At 38.0% G+C, this 12,169-nt stretch overlaps 1 protein-coding gene across 1 annotated transcript; it reads right to left on the reverse strand.

Moving 5' to 3' along the window:
* Positions 1 to 575: 575 nt before the first annotated feature.
* On the reverse strand, positions 576 to 10,399 carry cers2a (ceramide synthase 2a). The gene is made up of 11 exons (XM_079484766.1): positions 9,949 to 10,399; positions 7,289 to 7,462; positions 6,838 to 6,955; positions 6,220 to 6,338; positions 5,648 to 5,705; positions 5,409 to 5,459; positions 5,078 to 5,170; positions 4,494 to 4,622; positions 3,854 to 3,960; positions 3,536 to 3,689; positions 576 to 3,108 (listed from the first exon to the last, which is right to left on the reverse strand). Exons 2-11 carry the CDS (start codon positions 7,459 to 7,461, stop codon positions 2,950 to 2,952), a joined length of 1,161 nt encoding a protein of 386 aa, XP_079340892.1. The 5' UTR covers position 7,462; positions 9,949 to 10,399; the 3' UTR covers positions 576 to 2,949.
* Between the last annotated feature and the right edge of the window lie 1,770 nt (positions 10,400 to 12,169).

Consider the following 12,169-nt stretch of genomic DNA (forward strand, 5'->3'; position numbering starts at 1 on the left):
GTCCTAGTCAGCTACATAAACCATTTTTAAGAGGAAATTTAAAACTACTACATGATTAAAATGACTCAGAAGATAAGAGATCTAGAGATGCAGACAGTGACGTGAGGCATGGATCACTCTCTTACCTTCTCTCAGCACTGAACTCCAGGCGTCTGGCCAGTTATGTTCGGAGGCAGAAAAGCCACACGGCCCCATTAACATAGAGAAACAGGGCCGTATGTGATCACGCTAATTGCTGATTTCAGATCAGATTTCAGCCCATAAGCTAAGAGTCATAGCGTGGGCCGTAACCGATCTGATATCTTGAAGTAGCAGTTAACCACAATGTGCAGAGAATCAGGTAGCAAACATCAGGGGAATACAAGGTTCAATTGAATTACACCACTGATAATTATTTATTCACCCTCATGTTGTTGAAAACCTGTATGCGAGGTTTCTTCGGTCAAACACAAAAGCTATTTTGAGAAATGTGTCAGTGGTTTTGCGTTCATGCAGTGGATGTGAATGTTGTGCGACTACCCACATTCTTCAAAATATCTTATTTTGCGTTCTGCAGAAATAAATCACACAGGCTTGAAATGACATGATGGTGAAAATAATGAAAAGGGGGTTGTTATCGTTTAATAATAAATGCGAGAAGGTTTTAAACACAGAGGATATGTTCATATATATTTATTTGATTGGCAGATTCTCTTACCAAAGCAAAAATATGTGACAGTTGGTTGCATTTGTGCCACGACTACATCCAAAAAGACTAAACGTTAAGACCTCCGACACAGTCAGAACCAATGTGAACATTTTGCTTATTGTGACAAAACATGAACATATGTAGAATTTACATATCACAAGTTTCAGGCATTCATTTCAAGTAAGTGATTAGTTTTTTTTTGTTTCTACCAAATAAATGTATTGGAACATTTCTGAATAGGAAGTAAACATTTCTCAGTAGTAAGTAATTTGTAAGTCTTTTTTACAATAGTCAAAAGTATTTTAGACTGAACACCAACAATCGGTTTAAATTAAAGCTGTGAAATTAAACGATACAACTGTGGTCTAAATTGCAATATCAGATATTGGGACTGCATCACATCTAAGGCTCGTGATGTTTTTGGGGGGATCCTTTTGGCATTAGTGTCTAAGTGCATTCACATTAGTTGAAAAGCACATAATGCAATACTTAACTTTTTGGAATAATCTAGTATGCGATATTGCATCATCTTAAACTTTAACAGACTTATTTGAGTGTTCTGTTGCTTTTTGAAAGTTACATCCAGGAAAATGTTTACAAAGTGTTTCTCCACACATACAATGCAATGGCAAGGCTTGTCATTCACAAGAATCTTTATCTTACATTGCTGAATAATGACAATACAAAAATAAAACATAAAAAACACTGGCAGTTGGGACACAGATCAATTTGTTGTTGCGTTTGCGTGGTGGACCCTTTAACAGCAAACTTGGGGGGGGTGCACTGGGCCATAAAAGAGAGATAATTATAAATGGATGTAAACAAAAACCAAAAAAGAGAATGGTTTGAAAAAAATAGAAAGGTGGAAAGATGATAGCGTGAAACACATAGAAGCAGCAACACAAAAGTTTTACAAATAAGGCACTTGAGGAAGCATTTGGAAATGTAAAAGATCTTTGCAAGGCTAATTCAGATGTCCCGTTCCACTTGCATATAATGCACTTCTTGCGTGCTGAACACCCGTATCGACATTCTTTGATTTCGGAGCAGAATTTGAAAACCTGTAATAATAAGAGACAGTGGGTGTACAGATTGGGACACCTTTAAAAGGGAACAATTTTACCTATTTCTCGTAAATATTACAACTGCAAGCCAAAATTATAATTACATAAAACATTTGGTCGATCATTACTATAATGCATTTACAGTTTTTACAAATAATGGAGCGTCACAGGGTGCATCCAGCACCTAAGACTGACCCTTAATATATTCATTCTTTTTATAAATGGAAGAGACAAAGAACTGGCTAAAGGTTCTCCTGCAAAGAACTCAGTCTTACTGCATAAATGATCAGCTTGCAGAATACAAAACCTGCTGAAAATCTGGATCTTAAATAAAATTAATTTAAACGAAAATCAACTTAAGACAAAAATCTTAATGAAAAGTTAAAATAATTTGTAAGAATAAATCTTAAACAGAAATGTATTACAAGACCCAACACGGAAATATTAGATTCTCTGACACAACAGCAACGCTGTCATTGAACAAACATTATACACAACAGGCAGCATATCGATTCTGCACCTCGGGATAGATCACGGCAGCACGAAACCAAGCGGGCGAGCTTTACAGAGTTTGAGTCTCTAAATGTGGTAGTGTATTGCAAATTGATAATGTTTAATAGTGCAACTGCATTGGGAAGAGATTGGTGAAGAATGCCCTTGGCAGCGTACACACAACGGAGACAAAAGACGTGTGTGTGTGTGGAAGGCAGGTGCTTAAAGGTCACTTTGTGTTATTGTAAAGGAACAGGCAAACTGAACAACTTGAAAAATTCCAGTTTGAGAATCTGAAGAAAAACGGAGCGAATCTAAATATGGGATCAGAAAAAACTGGCAAAACTATCTGATGACTACAGAGGCAGTATGCGCCGTGTGCGATAATCAAAATTAAAACATAAAAAGTGACTTCAAAACTAGGCACTAAATCAATTATACACGGAGTAGAAATTGAACGTTAGGCAACCAATAACAGACCCTTAATAATTTGGACGATTTTGTTAATAGTGTTTTGAATACTTCACGCTTGGGGTTATTTTAATCTCTTGGTTTTCAAAGTAGGACTGCTTCACAAAACGTAGCCTCCCATAAATCTGTCTAAGTGTGTGTTCCTGGCAATCCAAACAACACTTCTCGCTGCAGTATTTCGGTCTGGTCCGCGTGTACTTGTTGCTGATGGGAAGGTTCTGTACTTCCTCGTGTTCATTGTGTCTTGCGGTGATGGTTGTTGTTAAGGGGGGAGTGGCCGTTCTGCACTGGTCCATTTTTCACTGGTGCCCTCATTTCTTTCTCGTCCTCCTCTTCCTCCTCATCCTCAGAATCGGTTTCCTCTCTGTCACTCCTCTCGTCCTCCACGATATTCTGCAGTGTCACATTTAAACCAATCTTTTAGTTTTAATGCATTATTAAAGTGCTCGAAAGTTGGGTACTCCATTAAACATGCGAAGTAGATGAGTCCAAATCTACAAATCTGGACATTTCATTGACGTTTTTTTCAACATTATTGAAATAAAATTGATATATTGGCACAGTTATATTTGTATTTTTTTATATTTATACACAATTTACTTATTTAAAAGATTTCAACATATCGTCGTTATCCTTCCAGAACCTTGGATGTCCAAATTAGCTGTTTTTCTTTTAAATGATTAAATACTGTGTTGTCAAGCATGTTTTAATACTTTTTATTGGTCGGATATTTGCAAAACCCAGTGACAAACAAGGAGATACAAGGTTCGCCAGGATTTTAACTAAACTAATAAACAGAAGTGTATTGTTTTAAACTCACATTGGCCGGCAGGAATTTGATGGCCATACGGAGAATGAGTACAGCCCAGAAGATGTGCAGACACTGCAGTATAAACAGCAGCCCGTTGAAGAAGTAATACCCAAAGAACGGGCGATATACAGTCACTGGATACACCCAGGTACAATGCAAGATCCTGAGAAAGAGAGGGAAAAAAAGAAAACTTAACTAAAACCTTTAGCTACTAATAAAGAAGAAACGTGTTCAGGTGTGTGAAATATGGAAGATATTTAATTTGATTTCAAGACAATAACAAACAATATTAAGAACAATTTACAGTAATAAACTTATTCAACTCACCAGAATGGAAAGATTACGAGTCTGGTGATCATGAAGATGATGGCAAAGACAATGAAAATGTAGTTGCATGTTTTTCTCCAGCCGGCATAGTTAAACATCTTAGCTGACTGTGATAAGAAACAGAAGTGATGTATTTTGCACTTACACAGAAACACCACCAGGTGGAAATGCACCGACAACACTGAAACAGATTTACAGACACAGAGCTCTTCGCTTTGCAGTTCCCGCAGGAATTTCTAATGGGTTTTCTAGAAAAGCCATTTTCAGTGCAAGGATCAGATAAGGTCTGTGGTTACCATTGCTTGAAATAGATTTAGCTTTTTGGTTCTACAACAATTGACGAAAAATCACAACTTCAATTGAAATCCTGAAAACAAACTGTGCATGTGGTCAGGGGTCGCGTTACATGCATTTACAAGATTAACATCGCGATAACAAAAGACCAAATTGAATTATCTGCCATTCGACTTTGGGATCCACTTAACAAACAAAAGGTTTGCTTTTATATGATGTACATTTAGTCTAATGCGATGTGAATAACATATTGACAGAGTATTGTCCATTTAAAATGAAGTGAAGCTTTACGCTTAAGCTCCAGAGACAAAGTGCCTGCACTAATGTTCTTCAGATATTCTGTTACCTCCAGCAGAGAGTCTGCGGTGTCGTGCACCAGCATAATGAGGGTCCCGGCTCGAATGTAGTTCACACACCATGAGAAACTTATCAGCAGGATGGTGGCGACATGGTGAAGTATTTGCTCATTAAAGTCCTAAAGCGGGGAAGCAGACACAAACATTTGTGTATAACTAATATACAAAGTAACATAAACGTAAACATAACGGAACATAAATATGATTAGCATTCAATATCAATGCTGTAACACACCCGCATAGTACCCAAGATTAGGTAAAGGCACATTTTAAATAACTGCATTCATCACAAACTAATGCATTAAACCCCGGACACAGCGTTTCATTGTTAGATTAATATGATTATTGAGAGATAATATTTTAGCAACATTTCACATGCTCACATTCTAGCACAAGAGTGTGATTTTGATATCTAAGATTTCAAGTCAAAGTTCATGATGAGCACGCTATACTAGGTGACTGATTCAGCGAATTATCACGACAGATAGATGATCTATTAAAAACCGGTTCGAGATGATGTCGCATTCAATTTTGTCTAACCATCTCAACAGGAGAGACTTATTTTTGCACTCACTTTTCGCTTGACATCAAATGCTACGCTGAACAGAAGTGATATGTAAAATCCCAGTTCGATCATGTAGTACCAGTACTGAGACGGCAACAGCGTCTGGTGAAAAAAACAGAAACAGAATAAATTATTACATCTTGTGTTTAATAGAAATAGTGATCAAACTAGCTACAACAATAAATGTTTCTACACATTGTTTATACTCCAGTACATGTGACATGAACATTTTTCTCAAGGCAAATTCAAATAGCATTTTCGAAGTGATTTACATAAGAAATGCCTTAAAAGACCAATTCAGATTATTGAGGGGAAGGAACACACTTGATAGTGAACATACCAGCATTGGAAAGCCGTTCCACATTTCTTTCATTTCGTAGAACCACGGTTTCTATAAAAAAAACAGTGTTTAAACACTACAATTCATTTGTGTGAATCTGAAAGCTTAAGCTGATATCTTTGACTAAATGAAACCGTAATTTCACGCAATTCTTATCTTACAATTCGTAGACAACGCAAAGAAACAATTTTGTTTATATCAGTAACGGAGAGGAAAACGTGATTAGTAGAGATACTCACATCAATGAGTGCAGCCAGGCCAGCAAAGAATGCAAGAAGGTAAAAGGTAAATCTCCAGCTGTAGGAAAAAATACAGCAATCTCAGCCACACATCCACAATAGCAACTTACAAAGCAGGGCTTGTTTCGTACCAACAAATTATGATATACACTTTTAATGCAAAACATTATTTGATCGCCCGTCGCTCAGTTTGAGGGCATATGTTTGCATATGAAGTCATTACACACATAAGCAATGCAATAAACTGACATTGTACACCACGATACAAACTTCACCAAGGACCCACAATGTGAAATGAAAACACTGTTTAAAACAAACAGACACAATATACAGCCACATATCAACACGCTGCTGTGACTGGAGGTTTTCCAACAAATTATTTTAATTACAGGGATGTGTTTCTGATGACAAAGACAAACAGATGTTGGACAAGCTTGGACGAGATATTAAGATCGACCTATAAATAAAAACTTGACTCAAATATAACCGCTTTTCTAAAAGTACACACAGTATTAACATTTACAGTATTTTCAGTCTCCCTTTAAGTCGATTTAAGAAAGATGTGCGTGTACCTGGCCTCTCTGAACTTCTTGAGTTGGTTTGGTCGATCTTGATTCCGTCGCCTTCGGAACCATATGTGGATTTGTCGCTCTGTACACCCCGTCTTTTTAGCTAAACTCTCGATTTGGCTCTGAAGAGACAAAAATGTAAGCATTGTTGTTATGAGGAAAACAGCAGCGTCGATATTTAAGCGGTTTTTAAAAACATACTTTGCCAAAGGAGATAACATTTACGAAACGCGCTCTGTAGAACACTTTGTCCCTTTAGGGCTACTGAAGAACAACATGGTGAATTTCGTGTGCATGTCGATAGAAATGGCTCATTCTAAGGTCATAAAAACATAACGCTTCATTATGTAAGGTCTTTTTACACCTCTGAAGACATTGTTATGCATATTGAATTGCATTTCTGTCAAAAGATTCTCCAGAAAAATTCTATGATTTCATACATTTCCATATATTGGTTGAACAAACACATTTGCATTGATGCATTTGGCATTCCAGTGGTTTTTATTTACGCAGTTTGTGTGAGTTCAAACTGAACACAAACGGTCAATAATAAATACAAACAGCCCTTAAGTAGTTGACTGAGGTTAAACGGGGTTGTGCTGGATAATTAATGAATTGTACCTGTGTGGGACTTTTTGACGTCTTGCTGAAGTACGACTCCAGCGTGGGGTTGTGTGCCACTCGTACCCTCACTTTCTCCGTTACACCCAAAGCTGCAGCCAGTGGAGTGGCTACTGTCCTAATGCCAGAACAAAAACAACTCAGTAGGGTCCGAATAATTGTAAGATATTTAAAGCGTTGATCATATGAAGGCTGTACTTCTCGTTTGGTAAATGCTGAGAGCATTTGTGGCGCAGTGTCATTGCCTGTTTAATGCAATCCAGATGGATTATTGACCAATTCCAAAGCATATGATGAAGTAAAGATATCAAGTACTCGAAGTTTTATTCTTTGAAAATGATATACAAATGTTTACAAAAACAGCCCGTGGATGAGTCACATTTTCCACTGACTTTCATCTAAAAGTGAAATTCATACCAAAACATGTTGTGTATATAAAACATCATCTGACCTCTCAAAGATCTGTCGTATGATGAGAAAGGCGAGGGCGATGGGCAGGGTCACCCAGAGGTCAGCTGGCTTGGCGTATGTGAGACCATCCCGATCCTCCAGATCAGCCCAGCCGAGCCCTTCTGGAAACCAAAGTCTCTCGTTCCAAAAAAAGTCTCTCAACGTGGACAACATCCTAATACAGAAAGAGACGATATATTTTCAATGACCTTCCAATTGAGAATAAAAAACACTGGTTCCAATTCCACTTATTCGTTTAACATGCTTTTAGTGACTTACAAATGAAAAAACAGCACAAGATAAAGAGCCACCGATCCCTTAGTAAACACTTCTTACACCTACTGTCAACATAGCCCGCATTATACAGAAATGTTACATGAGCCTAAGAACAATGATAAGGTATCACATACAGCACATTTGAAAGTACACTTTATAGAAATGTAAACGTGTCCCTCTCGTAGATCGAGGAGTCTTGAAAGAAAGCCCCCCCTTATCCTCAAGTTGTCAGTGACACGGATTGAGCAGATGGGCCGCCGGCCGTACTAAAGGCTGCTCTCTCTCAATGGCAGCATTCTGCGAGGTAAGCATGACATCACGGCCACTGTCATTGGCTGGCACGCTCTGAAAGGCTGTACTGTCACCTGGTAATAAGTACTGCTCGGAGCCAGCCAGCCAGGCCGGAATGAGACAAGATTCTCGTCCTTGATGTCCCATTCCATTCGCTTGGAGAGCTAAAAGCACACAGATTGTACCATCTCAAGAATGTTAACTTCTGCTGGATCGTATCAGCAATGCGAACGTGGAACAAATTCTGATAAAGACCTGACGCATTTGAAGATAGCCAAACTAAGATTAGAGTTTACTCAAATGATATAGGACATTATGAGCAAACGCATGAATCACGTATGAGTAATATACGGTAGTTTCATGAGAGGCCTTTTATAGAAATGCATTAATGTCATACGGCTCGCATTCCATTACTGAACTTTCTTTCAACATTCAAGATCAACTAGGTGCTATCCACAAAGAAGGTTTTATTGAGCGATTCAATGGAGATTTAAATAGTTCTTCAATCGTTTGACACACTGACCATGTCAAGTCAGCTTTATTTATATAGCGCTTTTTACAATTTTCATTGTTACAAAGCAGCTGTACAAGAAAACATTGACTATAAGCAAACATGTAAGGTTATGGAAGTCAAAACACAGGTCAAATATCAGACAGACTATAAATTCCTATATGCAGTGTTAATTAAATAAGGCTATAAATTAATAAAATAAACGAAATTATTTTGTGAATGAAACTGTGCTGTGTGTTCTTTTTCAATTTCAATTCAATTTTATTTATATAGCGCTTTTCACAATGTGCATTGTTCCAGCAGAAAAAACATTTCCTTTATTTTATTAACACGAACACGAAGATTTTTTTAAGAGAATGAGAGATTTCTCAAAATATTGAGTCATATACACTTTTATTACATCCCTTTCACAATGGCTTTATTATAATAAACTTGTAGCGACCTACATTTGGGCAGATTAGTTACTATTTGTTAAACAATAAACATCTTGTTGAAACTATGGTTAGTATAGTAAAACTGGTAAATTTGCGTTTTTTACTACAAACTAAAGTAAAACTTTGGTAAAGCTATAAATCATAAAGATTAAAGGTTGACCGCGGTGTCCCTTCATTGGACACTTTCTAAACACGAGACAATCCTCAAGGACTTTGAACGTTGCAACTAAACTGTCTAGTCGTCAGATCAGTGTCGTGTACACGCTTAACTCGTTAGCAAACGGCCAAACTAGCAAAAGCTGATGATGGCTCAGAAATTGTATACAGCGGTTAAAAACGGGATTTACCAGTTTAAAATTTTGCATAAACCGTGAGAGAATATATAAGAAAGAAGAAAAACACACCCATCGAGGGACAGATATTACACAGCGACACAATAACGTGTTGCAACTTCACTCGCCGGACATTTTCGCAACCGCTTTTGTCGTTTCTGAACTCCCTGCCGCGAGCGCCCGTGTGATAAATAGTGACGTCACAGAGAGGCATACGAGCCGACGACTGCGTGTCGCGACCATCAGAAGTGAATGGGGAAGGCCCATTGCGTTCATTCAAATACATCGACATTCACACCAGCTACGTGTCCGACTTTAAAAGGCAATAAGTGACGTGGGTGCTTTAAACGTAAAGACACCCGGAAAAAAACACTTCCTGACGATGATACACGGGAACGTCGAGTCTACAAAAGATTAAAAGACACGCGTTTCAAACTTGGGAGTACTCCGCACCTAAAAACACCGAAGTGAACACATTAATTGTTTTAATAAAATACCGACAAGAATCCAATTCATTTGAGAGAGAAAAAAAACTAGACCTGGTAAAAGGTCGACGCACACTCACTCACATCCGCAACTTTGCGTACTCAAACAACGCGCTACAAAAATAAAGTATGCACTTCCATCGCGTTTTTAGTGTAGGCCGTGAGCGCGAGCCTGTAAACATCAAAACCCGGACTTTGAGAGGTGCTAACGGCAAAACAACAGTACGGTCGTGATATCCAGTAAAACGAACGAACGTTAAAGAAATGAAAGTACATTTCGTCAGAAAGATGCGTAAACACACACAAATCCGTATAACGGTAACGTTACTTACTTAAAGCAGCGGCGTGAAACGCTAGGGTGTGAGCGCTCGAGCAGATGAGACGAGGTTTAGCAAAGGTGCATGAAAGTGAATATAATCTCGTTGGTTTTCAGGGCAAAGTGCACAGCGTTGAACTCTCTTCGTAATCCATAATCCAGGCACGGTTTTCTTAAATCATGTAGCCCGATGAAGCAAGGATACGGGACGGGTTACGTTACAGTAACTCTTTCGACTTTTTGAGTTTTTCCTCCGCCCGGTTCGTTCCCAGTTTGGCTGCACTCGTCCACTTCCGCGATGCTCCTCGTGTATACTTTGCAACACCTTAAACGTCACATGTCGTAGTTGAAAGAGTTCAGGCGTAGTTCTGCCGGTGTAGTTTGGAGCCGAACCAGGCGAATGAAAGAGAGAAGAGGAGGGTGGAAGAGACATGGAGGGCGGGGCGGGGCGTGGGGCCATTTACAGTGACGTTGCACGGCATGTGAGTTATGACGTTTTGAGTCGATGACGACACACTCGCGAAAGATCCTTTAACTGTAAATGACGGATGTGATCTGAGAAGGCAGTGGATCGAAATGTGTGACTTCATTTGACACCCGCATTCACGATTTCAAGCCGAATATTTGGGGTACATGTTTTAAAGCTTGGCTATTCAGATGGATGTCGTTGACTAGATAGTTGGAAATCATGTTTTTAAGTTGTTTTAGCTTATTTTATTTTAAATAAACGATCAAATCAAGCCCCTGCCTAGTTGAATAGGGATTATCGCTAAATTCCAGTACCTGAAGTAGCATCATTTATAATGAAAGCATTTTATGAAAAATGACATGCATGCATTCAAAATCTATATTTCAGTTATGACGTAGCACATACTTCTATTGCACAAGCCCTTTATCACTGGATATCACTGGAAAGTCCCTGAGGGAAAATATGCACCTCTCTTATGACGCATCTCTCTTCTGACGCATCTCTTCCGTCACTATTCTTAGCTTTGTATACTGTGCTAGGCTTAAATGGACTAGTTTTGATGCACTTATGCATTTTGTTGCCTGTTTTGTTAAAATTGCTTCCAATGTGTCCTCATCTGTAAATCGCTTTGGATAAAAGCGACTGCTAAATGACAAATACTCATTTTATTCCGAACATTGTCAGACAGAATTCAATTAAATCATTATCTAATAATCTCACAAAGACACAAAGTATTGTTTAAAATTTTATTCAAATTTTTTTTGTAATTGACAGGTTGTGAAACAACGATTGAAGAAAATAAATAGAATAATGATTGTTCATTAATGGTAATTCTGTAAATAAAATGTCTAAAAATACATGGATTAGTCGGCACATGAGCCAACGATCCTCTATCTTCATAAATAATTTAAAAAAATGCCCTCCATCAAGAAATTGATAAATAAATAAACAAAAATAGAAATTAATTTCCCTAAATAATAATAATAATAATTAATAATAATATCCCAAATGTTTAAATCTTGACCTTCATTTTAAAAGCATGATATTTACAATGAAATACATTTTTTATGTTTTAACTTTAACTGTATCCACAATTAAAAAAGAAAAGAAAGAAAAACTAAAAAACCTAAAAATAAAAAAGTCTAACTACATCCTTTCTGTGATAAACTATATTCACTTATTTTAGGGAGATTTGCAATATAGGCCCATCATCCTGTATCCTCAATCTTTCATTTCCATACGTATTAAAGATCGACTATGTATAACTGGACTCACATTGGAGACCAAGAGCAGTTCTTCACAATTCCCACAGGACAATTTGTCTCTACCTAACATACCCATGATTCTTTGCTCCGATTACATTGACCCAATCCCACCCACCCAACTGTTTCGATATGTCTACACATGGTCCCCTTGAAATTCTATGTACACATTTTAGATTGCTGCAAAAGAGACTTTAATAGTCTATAGTTAGCGCTCATCGTTTTTTTTTACCCAGAAACAAAAGTTGTGTAGTGCTGACATATTTGTGATGGTTGGTCCCCTTTGTGTGTGCAGGGCGTTGATGTGTGGGCTCCGGGCAGAAAGGTCACGACCCACAAGCACACGGCACAATAGTGTGTGAAGCAGTAGAGCATTGCATCACTAGCGCTTTAACTAGCGTTTACCGGCTGGCTGTGCAGAACATCCAACTTGCGCGAGGAAATTATTGGTCCTATATCGTATACTGTTAAGGTAGTAACTTCATATATTTAACCTGCACCTTGTG

This window comes from Barbatula barbatula (genome assembly GCF_947034865.1).
Source record: "Barbatula barbatula genome assembly, chromosome: 21".
NCBI lineage: Eukaryota > Metazoa > Chordata > Actinopteri > Cypriniformes > Nemacheilidae > Barbatula > Barbatula barbatula.